The 19,169-nt window shown below is 34.3% G+C and overlaps 2 protein-coding genes across 15 annotated transcripts in view; both read right to left on the minus strand.

The window, feature by feature from the left end:
* Positions 1 to 202: 202 nt before the first annotated feature.
* On the minus strand, positions 203 to 14,804 carry LOC136413258 (mitogen-activated protein kinase kinase kinase 11-like). Of its 11 annotated transcripts, XM_066396686.1 has the most exons (20): positions 14,489 to 14,804; positions 13,251 to 13,321; positions 12,758 to 12,923; positions 12,540 to 12,706; positions 12,341 to 12,487; positions 11,728 to 12,076; positions 9,816 to 9,926; positions 9,543 to 9,761; positions 9,317 to 9,492; positions 9,230 to 9,250; positions 8,611 to 8,785; positions 8,364 to 8,534; positions 6,975 to 7,163; positions 5,071 to 5,103; positions 3,418 to 3,510; positions 3,227 to 3,365; positions 2,557 to 3,162; positions 1,980 to 2,106; positions 1,760 to 1,923; positions 203 to 1,709 (listed from the first exon to the last, which is right to left on the minus strand). In XM_066396686.1, the coding sequence occupies exons 3-20, from the start codon at positions 12,885 to 12,887 to the stop codon at positions 1,577 to 1,579; spliced, it is 3,150 nt and encodes a 1,049-aa protein (XP_066252783.1). In that variant the 5' UTR covers positions 12,888 to 12,923; positions 13,251 to 13,321; positions 14,489 to 14,804; the 3' UTR covers positions 203 to 1,576. The 11 variants fall into 11 exon arrangements, with proteins under 11 accessions (XP_066252783.1, XP_066252785.1, XP_066252787.1 ...); XM_066396688.1 differs by lacking the exon at positions 13,251 to 13,321 and having other exon boundaries at positions 14,507 to 14,804; XM_066396690.1 differs by lacking the exon at positions 13,251 to 13,321 and having other exon boundaries at positions 12,540 to 12,691.
* Positions 14,805 to 15,093: 289 nt separating this feature from the next.
* Positions 15,094 to 19,169, minus strand: part of LOC136413217 (uncharacterized) — a 34,369-nt gene continuing 30,293 nt past the window's right edge. The window contains exons 3-16 of one of the 4 annotated variants that reach the window (XM_066396623.1): positions 18,826 to 19,055; positions 18,505 to 18,747; positions 18,296 to 18,403; positions 18,093 to 18,225; positions 17,748 to 18,039; positions 17,357 to 17,693; positions 17,076 to 17,285; positions 16,758 to 17,017; positions 16,574 to 16,705; positions 16,371 to 16,525; positions 16,177 to 16,273; positions 15,876 to 16,113; positions 15,619 to 15,814; positions 15,094 to 15,559 (exon numbers count right to left, since the gene is read on the minus strand). In XM_066396623.1, coding sequence (XP_066252720.1) covers positions 15,469 to 15,559; positions 15,619 to 15,814; positions 15,876 to 16,113; positions 16,177 to 16,273; positions 16,371 to 16,525; positions 16,574 to 16,705; positions 16,758 to 17,017; positions 17,076 to 17,285; positions 17,357 to 17,693; positions 17,748 to 18,039; positions 18,093 to 18,225; positions 18,296 to 18,403; positions 18,505 to 18,747; positions 18,826 to 19,055 — 2,722 coding nt within the window. In that variant the 3' untranslated portion in view covers positions 15,094 to 15,468. The remainder of the gene's footprint in view (positions 15,560 to 15,618; positions 15,815 to 15,875; positions 16,114 to 16,176; positions 16,274 to 16,370; positions 16,526 to 16,573; positions 16,706 to 16,757; positions 17,018 to 17,075; positions 17,286 to 17,356; positions 17,694 to 17,747; positions 18,040 to 18,092; positions 18,226 to 18,295; positions 18,404 to 18,504; positions 18,748 to 18,825; positions 19,056 to 19,169) is intronic. The other 3 variants (XR_010752461.1, XM_066396624.1, XR_010752462.1) reach the window with 3 other exon arrangements.

The following is a 19,169-nucleotide window of genomic DNA, read 5'->3' on the forward strand; positions in this document are numbered from 1 at the left end:
ATCGGTGCAGTGATTACCACAAATTATATTGCTTTAGTAAATACATAGTAAGCAAGTAGTAGTGAAAATAATATTTTTAGTTATCCGGTATTTTAAATTCACATCGCAAATCAAGAACGGAAGGTGTTCGGAGGACAATCGTAAGCAGGACGGTAAAGTATTTATGTCTTAAAAACCTTTTAATATGAGCAATAAAACGCCCTTTTTTAATAAAATGAATTTATTTTTTAATCACTACGTTGCGTATTCACACACTACAAGGAGTATTAATAAAACATTTCTTACACAATCTGGAATGTACACATTACGTGATATAATCGACAGACTAAAGACTGCAAGGCCAAAATAATACAGTTATATAATCGGAAGGCACCGAGTTGCTCAGGATAATACTTTTAGATTCAAAAAATTGCATCTATCAACTACGATGGCCACGAGTATTGTAGTAATATCTACTAAACAAATTGACTTATTAAGCTTCAACTTTCACGATACTACGGTATTTCCAGTGAAAATTGAATTTTAGACTACATATAAATAAAGATTTTATATACTACCTAGGTAAAAAAATCCCTATTTACACAAAATCGCTTCGATACACAAAAAAACCTCGCATTTAAATAATTTAATATATAAAATCTATATACACTATGTATAAATTCACATTATTGTAATTTACCTAAGGTATATTGTAGACCTGATGAGTGGCTACATATGTTTCTATGCGGGTACACAATAAACTATTACACGTTATGAAAATTGTATGATGAATTTTTATAGCTCAGCTACACATTGTTTTAAATTTTTATTATGTCAGTGGAATGGATCGAGCAGTCTTAAGTTAAAGGAATTAAAGTAAAGTAATCTCAAAATCATTGAATTCGCTACTGTTCTTCATCAGTTTTAAGAATAAACGAAATTTTGCATGAAAATTGTTTCGAAAAGGAAAAATAACACCATTACCATTGCACTTGGAACAAGACTTAAACTGCGATCGTGTTAGATATAAAACTAACTTGATTTTTTCATGTTTTTACCACTTTTGTAATGCGCTAATAAATTCAAGAGCATTTCAGGCACTATAGATTGTTTTGTTAACGTTTGGAGTAAAAAATTCGTTTTGTCGTATAGACAACGTGGACTAGGGAAGCAGTGGTAAGTGCCACTTAAAACAAACATACGAAAATTGAGCATAAAATACAAGAAACTATATCTTCTTTGCACGAATTAATTGTTTTGATTAAAATGACTAGACCTTAGAAAAATCGTCAAAATAGGGATAGGTACTGGATATGAAACAATGGCGTTTTATTATTTTATGACCAATAATAATATTGAAGAATGGACCGTGCATTTAAATACAAGCTCGAAAAGAATAATGAAATTTATAGGTTTATAGGACAATAGGAAGGTTCATAAACATACTGATCCTTTCGCTATTTAAAATTGCAACTACAACCCTAAAAATTTAGCACTACTTCTGATGAGACTCAGTACGAATAATAAAACTAAATGGAATGATTTAGTAACTCGTCGGCAATAATTGAAGAAATTAAAGAAGGAAAAACTAGTATTACTATAAAAATTCCCTCTCCATCTCAGCTAAAGTGGGTCGTGGCCGACTCCTTCGTGCCTGTAAGGGTATCGTGGTGTCTAAATTTTGTCCAGGGACTGGCAAATCTATGAGAGTTGTCGGTGAAAAGCGAACTCTATAATAGGAACCGTTAGGCCTGTATTATAGTGAAATTCAAATATTTACCTGCTAACAGATCCATTATTACTCTCCTTGGCAGAAATATATGAACTATCGTCGCTGGTTAGGCTATCCGGAGGTGTGGGATTCGTGGGGGTGTTTCCCCCAGAATGGCCCCCCGTTGTGTAATTATTCCGCTTCAGACTGGATCGCAATTTAGTATATCCAACCTGGAGACCACTCTATTTTGTCGATAATTCGTATTTATGAGTATTACAGCACTTACCGTTTCTAAAGTAGTAGGTCTTTCAAAATTTGACTCTTGAGAATTGGTCCGAGAATATGAATTGTAGTCGAATTCATACTGCGGTCGTCTAGGGAGGTAGTGAGTGGGGGTGCACTCTTCTTCTAACCTAAAAATCAATGAAAAATCCTGCTAACGGAATCTCATTATAATCATAAAAAACTATTACGAAAAGAAAAAATTATGAAACAAATTAATGACTTACTAGAAGATGCTTTCTCTTCATGAACAGATTCACTAAGACAGCAGGAAATATGGAGCTGACAAGAGTATCTATATACAGTGTGACCAAGATAAGAACGTTCAGCATGGAGGTCCCATAAACGGTTATAGACACAAACTTGAGTAAATGGAAGACAAATTGCGCATGCGAGTAATTTCACGTCGCAAAAAATCTAACTCCATATTTCCTGATGTCTTTTCACTTAAAAGAAGGACGCTGTGTATTTACTGATAGTTTTTTTTGGCCTTTAAAAAAAAATATTCTTAAAATCTAAGAAATTTAAGATTTTTTATTTCTAACCAGCTCTAATTGATAAATAAGTTAAATTAAACTTACCTAAAACTAGGATTAACATTCGACCCACTTGTGGTAGTGGAACTCGCATTACTAACATTAGAAGGTGTCCTTCGATGGCTCTGAATGGGCATCCTCTGTGGCGTCCTCCCCCCACTATGACTGCTAATACTACTCGGGTTATCATAAGCATAATCAGTCCCATAACCATACAAAGTGGCAGTGGTTCCACTATGCTCCGAACTGCAACTTTGGTCATACTGCCCACTATACGTAGAGTAAGGTTCCGGTTGTCGAATACTGCAACCCACACAATGTCCTGGATCAGTCTGGCATCTGTGATAGTCGCCTGGAATGTATATAGTGGCTGATCTTTCGAAGGGCCCGTAAAGGTCTGAGCCGTCGTTACTGGTTGAACTTGACTTCCTTCGAGGAGAAGGGTTAGGAGCGTGGTGTTGAGGAGAATCTGTGAACCTTAATGGTCGCTTCTCCTCATTTTTAACAGCCAATAATTGGGACCCCGTCAACATCGGTCTGCAATGTTTCGTGGGGCCATGGTATGTGTTGTGATTATAACCGGATATAGTGGAATATTCATAATCCTGAGGCTCTACAGGTCTCCAGGCTGGCATATCTACTTCAACATGACTGCAATATTATTATATATATATATGTTATTGATGGGTTTTGCAGTTAAAAATTAAACAAGTACCTATTAGGTTGCAATTTAGGGTGCAAAGGGGATATATTTGACAGTCTTACGTCGTATCCGGAAGCCACTCCGGCCAGCATGGCGGCAATGTTGTAAAGGACTAGTTCTACTATGCTGAGCTTTGGTTTTAATCTTTGACCTTAAAAATTATGTTTTTAACACAAGTTCCTACTAATAGTACAGTACTTTACCTTCCGCATTATACAGCGTGGGCATGGGAATGTTATGCCTAACCGAACCCGCAATAGGATATTCCGGTCCCCAATCTTCAGGAGGCACGTAATCTATTAAAATCAAAGAGTTTGGGGATCCAATTTTTATGGTGATTAGTGTCAACTTCTACCAGGCACACGCATACCAATCAACACCAAATGTTAGAGAAAGAAAGTGGCAATTAGGTCTGATCATCGTAACAAGTCGACTGATGAACGAGAGGCAATTTTTTCGAAAATGCATGAACGAAGAATTTTCTAATTCCATCTCAAGTACACATAGAGAGTGCCAAATTATTAATATGCTAATAATTGAAAAGAGATTTTTTTGTCAGATCACTGTGAAAAATTTACACAAGCTTTGGTTACTTTATTTTTGAATCACTATACATAGCACTTTCGTAAATTTGGAGCCATGCGCCACGCCACTACCGTTATTTCTAAGTTCACAGGAACTTTACGCCCCAAATTGTCTTGCCAATACTTTAATAATTTGGCTCTAAAAGTAATAGTAATACGCCTTCCTCGCTATCCCAATCGATCGTATGACGATGTATTTGAGGGTTAAGTTCATAACGTTGTAAAAAGCTTAAATTCATAACTAAATTTCGCTTTAGCAACTATGGGAATTATAGATAAAATATAAGTTACTACTTTGTGGAACCATCGAACTAAAAATTTTCTTACAGAAATATAAAGTGCTTGAGAATCATTAAACGGAAAATGGAAGGATAACCCAAAAAACAGGGACTATTTTATTGGGATAATTTTGTACTTAAAGGAAGTATATCACCAAATTGTCATCAAGGAATTCATTCATTATCGCGAATGGTTCTGAATAAGCGTTTCCAAGGTCTTTTAGATTTAACAATCAACAACAATTTATCAGCATATAACTTTGTACCACTCAGTAAACATTTCGTATTGTCAATCAATCCGCTGTCAATAAGGGCACTGATTTTAAAAATTGAAGAGATATAAAAAGGGTTAGTAATAGAAGTTATTGAGTTAGAATAAAAGGATCTTCCCCTTTAAAACCCAACACCTTATACTACAACATCTCTACAATTTCGCTTTATTTTCGTCAAGTTATAAAAGCCAAATTTGCAGAAATATCGAAAATTTCTCCATTACCCTAACCAACAAAAATTCCAACAGTTCTGCAACCAGTATAAATTGTTTAGTAGGATTAAACGTTCATGCCAGTTGTGAGAAAAATTAAACAGCGGATTTGAGGGTCGTCACGCATTTTATTAAAATTTAATAATGTTACAACTCTTGACCGTCACCAGGAGGATTTTTGAAGATGTTCTTATGATATACCTTCACATGCAGTACCTACGTAAAAACTGAAGTGCACTAATGCAAAAACTAATAGAAAACATCTTCAAAAAACGATCTAAGCGCTAAATTAAGTTTAAAAAGAAAGTCTTACGTAGCGTAAGCTAAAAGCACAACGTTAAAATTACTCTCTTAATAGTAAAAACACTACGATTTAAATAAGCTAAAATAGAAATAATAATGATTAACAAAAGGGAAACTATTTCATGCCAAAGTGCTTACTTTACTAACTTAAAAAAAAAGATAAAAGTAAAAATGCAGAGAGAGGAGGAATGATAACTGATAACTTACATATTATACTGGGAAGACACTCCTGAGAGTAGCCTTTGATGGAAATAAGGAAAGTGTGTGTATTAAAATTAGTGTATAATGAAAGTAAATTGATGTCCCTAATTTGATACATGAGGTGTCATTGAAATTGTGTAAAAAAATCGCGGAATGCTCATTTTGTGGTTTTAATAATAATTTCAATGGCATCTTGTCATAAAATTGTAAAAATGCAACTACTTGAGACCAAAATGAAGTGAACTTCTAAACAAATCAAAGAAAACAAGAATTCTTCCAAATTTGAATAATTTAAATAAAAAAACGGTCCCAAAAAGTATGCAATTTGAAAATTCGGGCAGATATGCATACATTGTACCAAAAAATTACAATTTTCTCTTATGTATTATCAGAATTCAGGCACCTCAAAAGACAGGAAAAAATAGGAGTAAAATATATTTGATAAAAAATATATAAATAGTTGCTTGTTTCATAACGTAAAGAAGTAAAAAAAAGTTACTACTCAAATGATATTTATAGACAAGCCGTAGGAAAAAATTTGAAGGAAGTTCAGACAGCAAATTTGTTATTTCGTTAATAAAAACTTTTTTTTTCCTCTTGGAATCGATTCAAACATTTTTTTACATTTCATTTTTATATGTTTTGTAGATGTATTTGGAAGTTTTTATTTTTACACGTACTTCCATATGAAAGTTCCAGTGATTGAAAAATTTTAATATCTAGGCAGGAAAAGGATTACTTTGTAGCCTCTGCGTGCGATTTTAGAGCCTGTTTTATATCATTAAAAGGTCACAGTTTTTGTTAATCGAAGAAGAAAATATTATTATCTTATCCTTTGATTTGTCTAATAGTTCATTTCATGCGAAGAACTATACCTAAGTAATTCATCACTAGCCCAAGATTTTTTTGTCTTTGTTGAATATTTCTTTTTTTTTTAACCTAATCTTAGTATAGACAATATTTACAACGAACTTGTCACCATGTCCGTGTATTGGTATTTGTATATTATGAATAATAATCGTCCACGTTACTTAACGAATGTGGTATTGAATCAATGCGATAACGTTAAAACTTGAACGTTTATAGTCCGTAAAGGCACTGCAACCTTTATCATTTTATGTAAAATAGTATAGTAAAATATTCCAGAAAAATTAACTTCTGGAAATGTTCGAATTAATATGTTACGTGCATAGTCAGTCGATATGTAGGAAGGAAAGGCAAGATAAAAATGCAAAGTCTTTTTTTTGGAATGAACAAATTTGGAACTTAATAGCAAGGGTTTGAGCAAGGCAAGCAAGGAATTTATTGAGTGAAAATATCAAATGCATTATTATTAACCTGAACAAGCTTCTAAAACCGAGATTTCCAAACGAAAAAGAAATAATTTGGTTGTTGTTACTTATAACTGAGAGTTATTTTGGGACACTTAAATAATCCAGAGTAACTTGAAATAATAAAGTGTAATATGTAATCTTTCCGGTAATTTTGTCAAAATGCAAATGAACATTTGCCCAACCGTAAAAGACCTAAAAATCTTCCAATAGCTCCGCCCTAAGCCCATATCCAAACCTCACACTACCTCTCAGCCCTAAATTCGCTGCTATCACTATCACCTAAATCGGCTTCAGACCCGCTCACCCCCCTCGCTATAACAAAACTATTAGTACTGAATACAGTGTCGTAATGCCCCGTATCGGTAATATTTCCAATAGACCTACTCAATCGATTATTCTGATACAACCTCACATTTCCCCTCAAAATCTCTTCGGTTGCAGTACCCACGGCTATACTATTGTTTCTCGTACTCGTGGATCGTTTCCACTCCAGAGGACTCAAACTCACCATTTTCTGAAACAGTTTGAGCCCCCTGGAATTGGTCGATTTGGTGCTCAAAGTGGGGGAAACGTTACCTATTTCGCTGTGAATGATGCGAGGAACGCCCCCGGGGGACGATCTCGATTTGTCCAGGTTCGGGGCACTTTTGGAAAAATTCACGCTGTTTTTCGCCGTTGGCAACATGATTTGGCCTCGTTCCTTCTGATGACACGTGCTCGGGCCCCACGTCTTACCTTTCACGCCATCCGCAGGGTCTGAAAGAGCTGAAATTTGGGTGGGAGATTCGTGGAGAAACGCAGAAAGAAGGGTCTTTGCACGAAAATTGTCTTTGAAGTTATTTTACCACTGGAAATCGTCTGAGTGTGTGTTGTGGACTTCATGAAATGAAAAATTCTCTCAAACAAAACCGTAAAATCATCAAAACGTGTGCAATAAATTAAGCAACCTGTGATTGTTGCGAAAATACAAACACTCAACTACTGAAAATTCTAATTGTTTAAAATATTATCTTGAACACAACACACACTAAATGAGTAAAACGCATGCGAGTTTGAAATACATGCCAAACTTCGGAATATTGTAACAGGTAAACCTGAATTCAGTGAATCATACTCGTGCTATTATAAACAGAGTAGATAAGAACAGATAGTTTTGTATCAATTTGGGAAGATTCACATCTGAGTAAATCACTGTAAGAGACGTATTTCTTTCGAATTTTGAAGCGTAGAAAACTATAGTGAAGTTTAGAAATATTCGCATCGAATGACAGATTGGACGGGGTGTAACTAAACCCAACTTTAGCTTTTACTTCTTGTTTCCAACTTTAAAAAATAACGTTTTTAAACAACCAATACACACAATCGAAGACCTTAAGGAACGGATTAGAGCAGAGTGTGCAAATATCACCCCAAAAGTTCTTGACAATGTCTTGAAGAGTATGAAACGTGAGGTAAATTTGTGCATTGAAGTGAATGCACAACATTTTCAACAATTATTGTGAATTTTTCAAACAATTAGACTTGTGTTGTTAAAAAAATAACCTTCATGTTTTATTGAAATCTTCAAAATTAAAAGTAAATAAAGCAACATAATCTCACTCAGCTCCTTTATCAAAAATTAATTTTAACGTCATTTTGCAGCATATGATAAAGCTACAATCTACTTTTTATCTTCTATTTCTCTTCCGTAAAATTCCATAGCTGGATAGATATGAAACTTAAATGATCACTCGGTATTTTATAGACAGAAAATTTCAAAAATAATATTAAGTTGGAAAAACCCATCTGAGTGACGTTAAATAAATAGAGCAGTGTTTTCTGAAGCACAATATTAAAATAAATTTTGACTATTCAGTAATCAAATTCAACAACCTGTTACAATACTCTGTGTCGATACGGGATAAATGGTAAATAAATAACGAATCACCCCATATTGAGATTTAGAGAAATACAGAAACCACTTACGCGCTATTGCTCTTAAACGAGGAACAGCAGGAGAGCCTGGAGGACTGTTAGGAATGCCCCCTTTAGGTTCCAAAGTGTGTTTTACCGTTAAGGTATGTCGAAAATCTAGCGGAGAACTGATTATCGATCCTGGTTCTTTGCCGAACTTCAAACGGGAACGTTTAAATTTCCCTGTTAACAAAAGAACCATTTAATTTCTCCTGAATTTAAGGGAAAGTAATATAATCTTTCAATACATTTTACTGACCTTTTCTTTTCTTCGGGGTCGGCGTTTGCTGCTGGTTGATCATGAAGTTCAATTCCCGCTCCAAGATGTGCATTTCCCTCGCATGCAACTCCTGTTCCTTTTGTTTCAGTTCTTCCTCATGCAGTCTTTGTTGCATTTGGGCGCGGTTTAAATCCTCTTCTCTACTCCGCAATTCCTTCATGTTTTGAAAAAAAAGTGAATAAACCATAAAAGAATCAGAAAAATCATGTAAAACTGATTGGTACATGCAACTTAAATCAGCAACTTTTATATCATAAAATATTAAAAACGTGTTCAAATAAAAAAAGGTACTAATTGGAAATTTGTCCAAGTCCCCGATCATGTAAAAATTCCATAATATGAATCTGTGAATTTTTTAAATGAAACAAAACCGAATCATTTTATTTATGTAATAATGGAAAATCTGTCTATTATTTAATTGGACACACTGAAATATAGAGCGTTTCATTAGTATCTACGTGAAATAATTAGCATCAACTCAGTAAACGGACATTGAACAAGACTCCAACAAAGAATTGAAAAAAAAACTAGCAAAATCAAACAAAAATAAATTTAAAATCTCTAATCAAAACTTCAACACACAAACACTTATCTTTACCTCCTCGTATGATTTGCACGCCTTAATAAAATAAAAATTACAGTAGTTATTATTAATAAGGTTGTCGCCTCACACAAAAAGATCTACCTTTTCTTTTCTGCGAAGCTCCAACAACACCACTTCAATTTCCTCTCGCCAATCTTCCTGCATAATATGAAATGATTCGTGAGGAGTTTGAGTGAATGATGAGTGCACGATCACGTCCAAATCCACAAGTATTTGTTCAAATGAAGGGCGATTGTGAGGATCCGGTTCCCAACATTCTACAACCAAGTATTATTATACAGCGCAAAACCTTCTTAACTTAATATACTTTGCATCAATTCTTTCCATGGTTGAGGACATGTGGTAGGTATGGGAAGAGTGAGCTTGTTGCATGCTACTCCATAAGCAACAGCCAATGTGTCGATTCCTTTATAAGGCACTTCTCCTGTTAGTAATTCCCAAAGGAGCACTCCATAGCTCCAGATGTCGCTGGCTTTTGAGAATGTGGAATCTCGAATTACTTCCGGAGCCATCCATGCATACGTTCCTAAATTTGATCAGTCACTATTAATGAGTTTAACTGTATTTGAATATGATTTACCAGCTTGTGACATCCTTGTAGTCTGATAAACTTCTCTGGCCAGGCCAAAGTCGGTTATTTTCAACGTTTTGAAATTCAAATCTTCGTTTTCGATCGCTTCGCTAAGTAGCACTAGAAAGTGAGATGGCTATAATGAGTTTCATGTGGCAAAAACAAATGTGAACATCTTTTTCACCTTTCTAAGATGAATGTTTTTTAAATACATATTTAGTAAAAACTACAATTATTCAAATACTTTGTTTACGTGTACCGAATCGATAAAGAAGCCAGATAAAATCAAATTTTTTCGTTCCAAATAAAACATCTATTTTATTTTGGTTTTCTATTTCAAAAATCGTCAAAATTTTGATAATATTTCATTTGAACACCCCACACCGATTTAATCTATTTCCGAATTATTGACGTTGGAATTATAACGGTGCTAAATCATTTTTATTAACAATAATTACTTTTTACGTTACACCAAAATAAAGTTCAGACCAATTTTAAACGATACAAGATCCTAACACGAATTCCTCCGTAAAAAAGATGTGCACAACCATGGAATACAATAGGGTCGGTGTGAATTTATAGCGGATATAATTAACCAATAAAAGGGCCATAAATGGCACAATAAAACTGATTAAAATAATACTGTCGTAAGCGGTAGAGCTAATAATAATCGCAAATTATAAAAGCGAACCAAAAATAGATTCTTCTGTTACTAATGAAATTCTGCTAATATTTCCGTTTCTTTCCCGATCTCTAAATGCATATCAAATCATATTATCGGAAAAAGAACTACAAACAAATATGGCTTCACAAGCGGGCCGCTGAGAAATCCACTTCCTTTCAATTCAAATCCTTTTTTAGAAAATGGCAAGGTCCTTTGCTCGTAATTATTAAAAAAATAAAACTGTATTATCCATTATATAAAGGTTTTTTTAAAAACCTACTTGAACATATCAAATTGTAGCAACAGTTTGTTAATGTTATGATAGTAAAAAATATAAAATTTTTAGTCCAGTTTGCATTCGTAATGGAAATTTTCCTCTTTCAAACACTGAGCCTATTCGCAACTCTTTCTTATTTTTCAAAATTTGGCACCATGACTCTATTTGGAAACTCTACGTCTTCAGCCAGTGACAACAGTTGAGAATCTACTGGTACTCTGTTGTCAAACCTCCACGACCATCTTCGAAACAAAAGCGAAGTGTTGCCACTTACTCTTTTTAATAAAAAGTTCATGTAACAAGAATCCACTGATTTATAAATCAATGATTTTGTATGTATTTTATGAGTTATGATATAATTGAAATTAAATGTAAGATATAGCATGAAATATGTTTAGGATTTTTAAGGCATTCATAAACATCACGATATTATATTCACGTAGACCTATACATATAGCGTTAAATAAGGAAAAATAGTATGTTATATACCAAGGTTGTGAAGTGCATTATTATGACTCGAACGTCAAGTTTAAATCCCAAAACACGCACAATTGAAATGTGATTTAACAAGTCCAATAATGACGCTTTTTAAACCTAGTAACGGAGAAAAACATTTATCAGCTACATGGGTGTTGTTAACTTTTTACACTTGTCCGCCATGTAAAAACATATGCAACAAAAAACAAAATGTGACGTATTCATAAAAAAGGTTCCCTGCAGTTTTAACGAATCTATGCGTGACCTTTGGCCCCATGTGTATAACTGAACATATAATAGCTTCAAAAAATGTCATACAAATCTGCACATAAAATGTATATTTCATGCATACGTGCCAGCGCTCTGGGTCACTGTCCTGAACGCAATAAACAGTAGAGTGTAAAAAAGGAAATGCCGTTTCTTGCCATATCTATCAAGCGGGAAAACCGACCGCAGTTTTAGACGCCACCATGAATTATTAATTAACCATCGGAATTGCTCACCATTCGAACTCTTCAAATCCCGATGAATAAGAGATATGGGTGCTCTGCAGTGCAAATAATCCATGCCTCGTGCTATCTGAATGGCCCAGTCCACTAGAATATCCGGTCGAATCTTCCGACCGGCTAGTACCCGATTCAGGGAACCGCCACGACAATATTCCAGGACCAGACAAAGGTTCGGTTCCTGAAGGCACACGCCTTCTAACGAGACAATGTTCTCGTGCCTTAAGAGACAGAAGAGCTTCGCCTCCTTTATTACGTTTTCCATTGTGACCTGTACATCTTCGTCTGCATCTTGGCGGGCGGCTTTTACAGCCACCTCTTGTCCACGCCATTCTCCTCGGTATACCTAAAAATACAGATCGTTTTTTAAGAATCTACCTCCATAAATCCATTATATCTACGAGAAATTTTTAACGACTGGGAAATTCTAAAAGGAAGCCTGCATTCAATTATACATATTATTGTTACTGTTTTTTTTAAGGAGTCTTATTAACATTGAACTTTATACGGGCCAAACTTCACTTCAAACAAAAAAACAATTAGTGACGACGATAATAAATTAATATGGTGGGAAAACCGCGCTATACAGATACAATTCTTAACGACTTACCTTACAAAAGCCACCAACTCCTATCACCTCTTCCAGCTTGAGTTCCTTAAAATCGATTTTGATAAGATTAACATCGGCAAAAATCGAGTCAACACTGCTGTCTGTTTCGCAAGAATCAATGACAAAATTTGCAGGGAAGATTCCAACCTAAATACATTAACAAATTCAAAGAGAATTTTTGACGCAAAAAACATCAGACCTTTTCACTAATCCTTCCTGTCCACCAGCCTTCATCACCAGATATCTTGGCATCTTTAGATAATATCACAACAATTTCCCCTTTCTGGAGTGTTAACTCGTCTTCAGTCTGTGCTGCATAGTCGTACAAAGCGGTGCATAACCCTGAGCATCCTGGATAAATTTCCACTGGAGCTTTCAAGTTTTGAAGAATAAATGATGGTGAGATATGAATCTTACCTAACTGTGTAGAACTAGGAGTACTAGGACAGCTGCTGGGGGGGCCCGTGAATGCGTATCGGGCGACAGTAGAGCGGTCCATGCGCCTCAGTTGGCGGACGGGCGAGGGGGCGCCCACCAATGGAGGCATCCGGTGCTGCCAAGCAGACAGCTACAACCACTATGTCTGCAATAGATCATATAATACTTAGAAAATATTCTTAAAAATTTGAATTAGTTTTTCTTGTGATGAACAAAAAGCATTTTAAACACTTCAACAACAATTTAAATAAAAATTACTGCTATAGCACTTCTTACTGAATTGTGTGAAAACCCCAACAATGTAGTCCAAGGTACATTTCCTATATGTACAACATGAATTTAAGGAATTTACATCAACTTAATTGTAAAGCTATCAAAATTCTGTTTCTATTCACATAAATCTTTAATTCTAAAGAGTGAGCAGAGATTTTTTTTTAATTTTAAAGGCTTTCATCCTTATTAAGGTACTTACTTTTTTCAGGGAGCAAACCTTGGGAAAAAGCCAGTAATTTAGGTTCCAATGCCAAACTTTACCATTTTGCCCTAAAATGAAACCTTCTCTACACCATGAAATCATAAATTAAGTATCTGTCCCCAAGGTCATTTTTATATCACACCAATAAACCTGAGTACTTAAATATATACAAATTTAAATATGAAATTTAAGATAATAAATTATTTCTTTTTTTACAACTATTTTTGCTCTTTTTACTTACAATGGAAAATATTGTTAGATTTAACTGATAGAACATTTAAAAAACATTAATTTTCCAATGTGTATTAATAATTTAGATAAATTTGCAATATGAAAATCCAATTTTGAAAATTGGAATTCCCAGTAATTTTCTGGAAGACCAGACACGTAATTGTACCTTCAATTCTAATCTATGAAAATTATCTTCCTGATAAATTGTAAAGGCATAGTTTCCATGGAACCAACAATATCACTCTTTTAGGAAGAAGGGTTGGCAAATGGTGTCTCCTAATAATTGTCAAATAGGGAAGCATCATATATATGATGTGCATTACATGATTTCCATAGAAATATATTTCTAAAATGTTATCAGTATATTTGATTCTATACCAGATTAGTGGAAAAAAATGAAAACTGAGGAACACAGTAAAAAAATGGTTTGTGATTGATTGAAAAGTAATAGCACCTTTCTCATCGTTCCACACTAGAAACTAGCTTCCTTATTGTGATATTTTGCCTAATAACAATGAATTCATCAGACTTGATTGAGGTGTTGATACAAGTGTGAGGGTTTATGGTTTTGGGTTTCGCTCACATATATCATCATCTATTAAACTACCCAGCCACAGAATGCTTAGAGTTAAATGACATTTATACAATATATCTGTGTAAATGCTAATGATTCCAAACTTAAGACTTCATAAGCTAGAAGACTCAATTATTAGGTGTATAATAAGCTTTAGACCCTAGTAAAGAACCTAATTTTCAAGAACTATATTTAAAATCTAAACTACACATATAATAGTATGGTATAAAGAAAAAGACCACTTAACCATATACAAACTTGCGATATGTTTAGCTTGCCATATAGTTTTCAAAAGGAAATGGGCAAGGCATTTGCAAAGTTCTCTACATAATCTATAGGTGAGGAACCATGATGTTTTAATTTGTCAGACCTCTTATCAGTCAAAGCCAATAAAAAATAATAATATTATAATGCTTGGACTTTTATTTACCAATTTAATGCTAGAGACCTTGAATAATCGGTTGCAAAACACTCGTCGCCCATAATTTTCTAAAGATCGGGGCCCGGCCAATGTAAGCCAGGTGGTCACAAAAATTGCACTAGAAACGATATTTGTTCCGAATTTCACATGGTTCACGAAGACGCACGGCCCAGAATAATAAACTTTGAATAATTCACTGTTATACTACGGATTGCACTATTTTTATACAAGAAATTTAATTGTTTTTGTCGCTTTTTCTCCCTTTTTGATATTTTGATGTCAAGCTGTCAGAGGTGTCGCGGCCATGATGCTATATTTACCCCACCACTGCTTGTCCACGTGATTCACATATCATTGCCTAGTGAACATGCCACGTGATCCTGATTGTCAAACGTCAAACCGTCATAATGTTTAAGAATTTTAGTCCGAGAGTACATACGTATCATATCGAAAACGTAAGTTCATTAATTATAATCCCAAATTTGACGCAAAACTACTTCAAACTGATCAAAAAAAACTAGAGATGGAATTTATATTTTTTTATTTTCTTTGAAAATTAACTACAATGCTTAAAAGGGAACTTATAATAAGATCACTGCAATAAAAAACTATAACATAGAACCGACAACAGAGCACCATTAAACCTTTACCCAGTATAGAACTTCAGCAGTTACAACAAATAAAGCAACGATGTCATATCATATAATTTAATTAAGGATCTTGGAGAGATCTTGGAGAAAAAAATACCACTACTTATTATTCCTTTTTGTTATTACTACAACTCGAAGTTATACTGTCATTAATATCTTGAGATTTTACATAATATGTAAGCCAATTATTAAAATAGTTCCTTCGTTCTGCTGTAAGTTTAGGGTCGGTAACGTCAATTTTCTTTTGAGGAAAATGAAGAGGGGTTTTTGAGGAGATCTTCAATAAAGCGACTTGAGTTCTCTAGTCAGAATATCCCTTTAGAGTCTAGGGTATTGCGATCATCGATGACAAGCATGAATTTCTCCATTACTCAAACTGTGCTTGCACAGCACTTCACCCTCCGATATTGAATTTGTTGTAACTGTATCACTGAAACGGGAACAATAACAAAATTGTAAAAGTAATAAAACATTAACCCTCCTGCTAACCTATTAGAGATATCCAAAGAGTATCTTCTTAAGTGATACTGAGGACTAACAGCAAACGTATCGCTGGTCACCTGCAAATCTCTATGCTGAAACACACGGGGTTTGGGATATTTGAGGTCTGCAAGGTTTTTATGCGTGCTAGTGATAGTGGAATAAGACATTTGCGTGAAAAGATGCTCCTCATCCCTATATTTCCCTATGAAGCATTTTAAATTAGTAAAAGTATTTATTTATTTATCCATAAAGTAAAAATATACCATTAGAATCAAGCTCTAGGTGCCCGCCATAACAATTTTCTACTGCTGGTTTATTTAGCCAATAATCTACTGTATGTTTGTTTTCTGTTTCGATGGATTTATTCGAATCTGACAAGAAATCATGTCTTTTTGTGATACGGAAATTTTGTATTGGATCGTTCAGCTCAATCGACCGATACTTTCCGCACAGTGTATTAATAACTTTCTGATTTTTCACTCTTAGTACCTTATTTTTCGCCTATACACGCCGAGATAATTACTTAAAACTTTCCTCTTTTAAGTATAAAACAAGAATATTTACCTTCGACTCCACATCCGATGCTATAAGCTCTTCGCCATCAGAATTAGTTAATTGATTATCATTATCTGTATAATTCTTCAGTACATTATTACCGATCCTACGATTGAACTATTAGCATTATATCAATTCGAAACAGAAATACTACATAAATAATGAAAATAAATACTTTTTTATTTTAAATAACCATTTCTTACTTTTCCTCCAACGACGAACTATATGTAATAGGGATCTGAGAAGGAGAAGACGATTCATTTTTCTCCAAATAACTTCCATCAACTGACTGAATTATATCTAGAGGACTAGCCTCCAATTCGAAAGGAATTTCTCGGGACAGCCGAAGCACAATTGCCTAAACACAATTATATGTTCAACTAGAACAATATTCTTTCACCATTACCTCAGACTCTACATCCATTACAGAGTTATTGTCATTAGTCCTCGGAGGCAGTAAATTAATGGTAATCTTATTCGGTTCTTCAGGTTTACAACTTTCTAGAGCAGCCAATGTCATCTGCTGGTCACATTGAACCTTTAAAAAAATTACATAACGTATTGGTAATGCTGTAACAAAAAATGTATACAGTTTTAGATTCGAATCCCATTAATTTGTACTTGGATATTGAAGCTGTAAGTTCTTCACACATTTTCGTATCGGGACTGACCAAAGTCTTGTAAAATTCAGCGTCCACTTCTGATAGTTTTTCCAACGATTTCTGATCTAATTCCTCAAGATCGTGCTTGTTGGGGCTATTGTAAGTGTTATGTGATTTATACCATGGTCGTTTTCTACGCATTTCTTCGTTCTCCATTTGGGCGCTGTGTAAAGACTTCACTATGTCGTCTTACAAAAAGAAAAGAAATGTAAGGTCAAAGAAATAAAGATTTCATTTTATACCTACCAACAGACCGTTCTCCTTCTCTATTGGGATGCATTTTATTCACAAACTCCTCATCAGCGTTAATTTCTTTGGCTACAACTTTTTCCATTTCAGTACAAAATTCTTGAGCAGAATTTGTAGAGAGAATCATTTTCCATATCTGACCATTATACGTCTTATTGTCGTCAACAATATCGCTTCTAATCTTACACTTCATCTTATTTTGTGACTCTACATTAGCATAATCTTCAGCAGTTAATAAAATCCCAAATATGTTGTATTGAATGTTATTTAATACTTACTTAATGCATTTTCAGCCGACAATGTATTCTCATCATCACCTTCAGCTTCCAGTTCATCCTTCACTAAATCCTGATCAGCAAAGTTGTTAAGTTCCTCAACATCCTCAAGTTCTTCCTTAGTTACATCGTTATTTTTTGCACTTCGAGGTAAAATAGCCTCAAGGGGCATTTGATTTTCTATTAAGCGTTTAGTTTCCACAAACAGTAAATTGTCCGTGTTTCTCACATAATTCTTACTTTTGCCGATGGGATCGATGGAAAGATTTAAAGTTTGAATAAGGGTTAGTGCTGGTTTGATTATAATGGGTGGCATTATTTGGATTTTTAGTTTTTTTAGCTGCAAATTTACTAAATGATTTCTAATGCCTAGAAATATACATTCAAACGAAACCTTTTCTGCTTTGAACCCTACAGAAGCTCCTCCTCTTCCTTGTAAGTCTTCATGTTTTAATATGTGTTGACATCCCTGGCAAATATATTTCGATGGCATTAATTCAAACATAGGCAAACATTCTATGTTGCAACTGCTGCATTTCCGTTTAAAGTAAAATATTTCTTGAGATTTCAAATTTTGCATTTGCAAGGTTGTTTGCGTGTCTTTAGTTTGCTTTAAATCGGAATTGAACATTTCAGTTGCCATATCTGCAGTCAGGGCTTTTGTGGTCTGAATTTCTTTCTCCTCTCTAAAAAATGCTTTGTTTATAATTCATCTTTTGTTGTTGTAACCAATTGAGACCTGGGACAACTGTAACATACTCCCATAGTAGTATTCTGACAGGGGACGACTTGGGGGATGTCTATGTTCTCTGTTGGTAATGGTTTAATGGTGCAATTTTTGTTACTTAATTGATGGACAATTTGAGAACAATCTAGAAAATTTTATGGTTTTTACGCTTTAATAAAATCTTGAAAAGATGGCGAAAATAATGGTGTATATACCACTTCTTTTTCTTGGGGTACTATCGTTGCTCTCGGTGGCCTGAGAAATGGTTTGCAGCTTAATTTGGAACTGTTGCAAGCTGCTGGAAATTTCCAATCGTCCCATTTCTGAATCATAAATAGAATTTGCCTTTCTTTAATTGTTCTGATAAATTATCTTTTAAATTTGGTTATTTATTAACTAAATAAAAAGAAAAAAATCTATTTACCAGCTTCGATTCTCCTGATTGTAGGCCTCTCGGAATCCATATCCTCTTTATTAAGCCGGTATTTACCGCAACACTCTTTAGAACTTCCAGAGGCCTCTATATTTGGGTTAAAAGTAAACGCTATCTCTACAGGTCGCGCAACTTTTAAAATATCACTCTCTTCACTTTTATTTAGATTTGAACATGTAAAGCATTTTGATTTATTCCTGTGTTGTAGTGACTTTGACTCTCTATCCCTAAAACCTTTAACCTGATAAAGCATGTGACTAAGTACCAAACCCTCCTATTCAGTAATAAACTTTTCAGACCCTTGCCTCGTACTGTCAATAGTTTCTTCATTATCAGTAGAACCAGACTTTACTTCAATAGCAAAGTCGTCACAAGGTTGAATTGATTTGATCCTCACTAGTGCCTTTTTAACTCTTTTCAGTAACTGATCAGCTTGGGCGATCTTGTATTTGATTACCTCATCGTCCATAAATACTGCATCAAGAACCATTCTAATTGGCGATTTCGGGATATCTGTAGTGTCTATGATTGATTCAGAGGATCTAGAAATAAATAAAATAACATTTTAATAAGATTGCTTTTTTATATAGGAAGTGGATAATGTAATATTCTTATTGAATAGTTAATTTTGTTGATCTGGTAGTTGTCATATTATT

Source organism: Euwallacea similis, chromosome 13 (genome assembly GCF_039881205.1).
Source record: "Euwallacea similis isolate ESF13 chromosome 13, ESF131.1, whole genome shotgun sequence".
Lineage (NCBI taxonomy): Eukaryota > Metazoa > Arthropoda > Insecta > Coleoptera > Curculionidae > Euwallacea > Euwallacea similis.

Coding starts and splice junctions, on each gene's coding strand:
- LOC136413258 (XM_066396688.1), bottom strand. CDS start 12,887: ATGCCTCCATTGGTGGGCGCCCCCTCGCCCGTCCGCCAACTGAGGCGC. Junction 12,077..12,340: donor GAGTTGGTGGCTTTTGTAAG/GTAAGTCGTTAA, acceptor CTGTATTTTTAG/GTATACCGAGGAGAATGGCG. Junction 8,786..9,229: donor CGTGCAAATCATACGAGGAG/GTAAAGATAAGT, acceptor CAAAACATGAAG/GAATTGCGGAGTAGAGAAGA.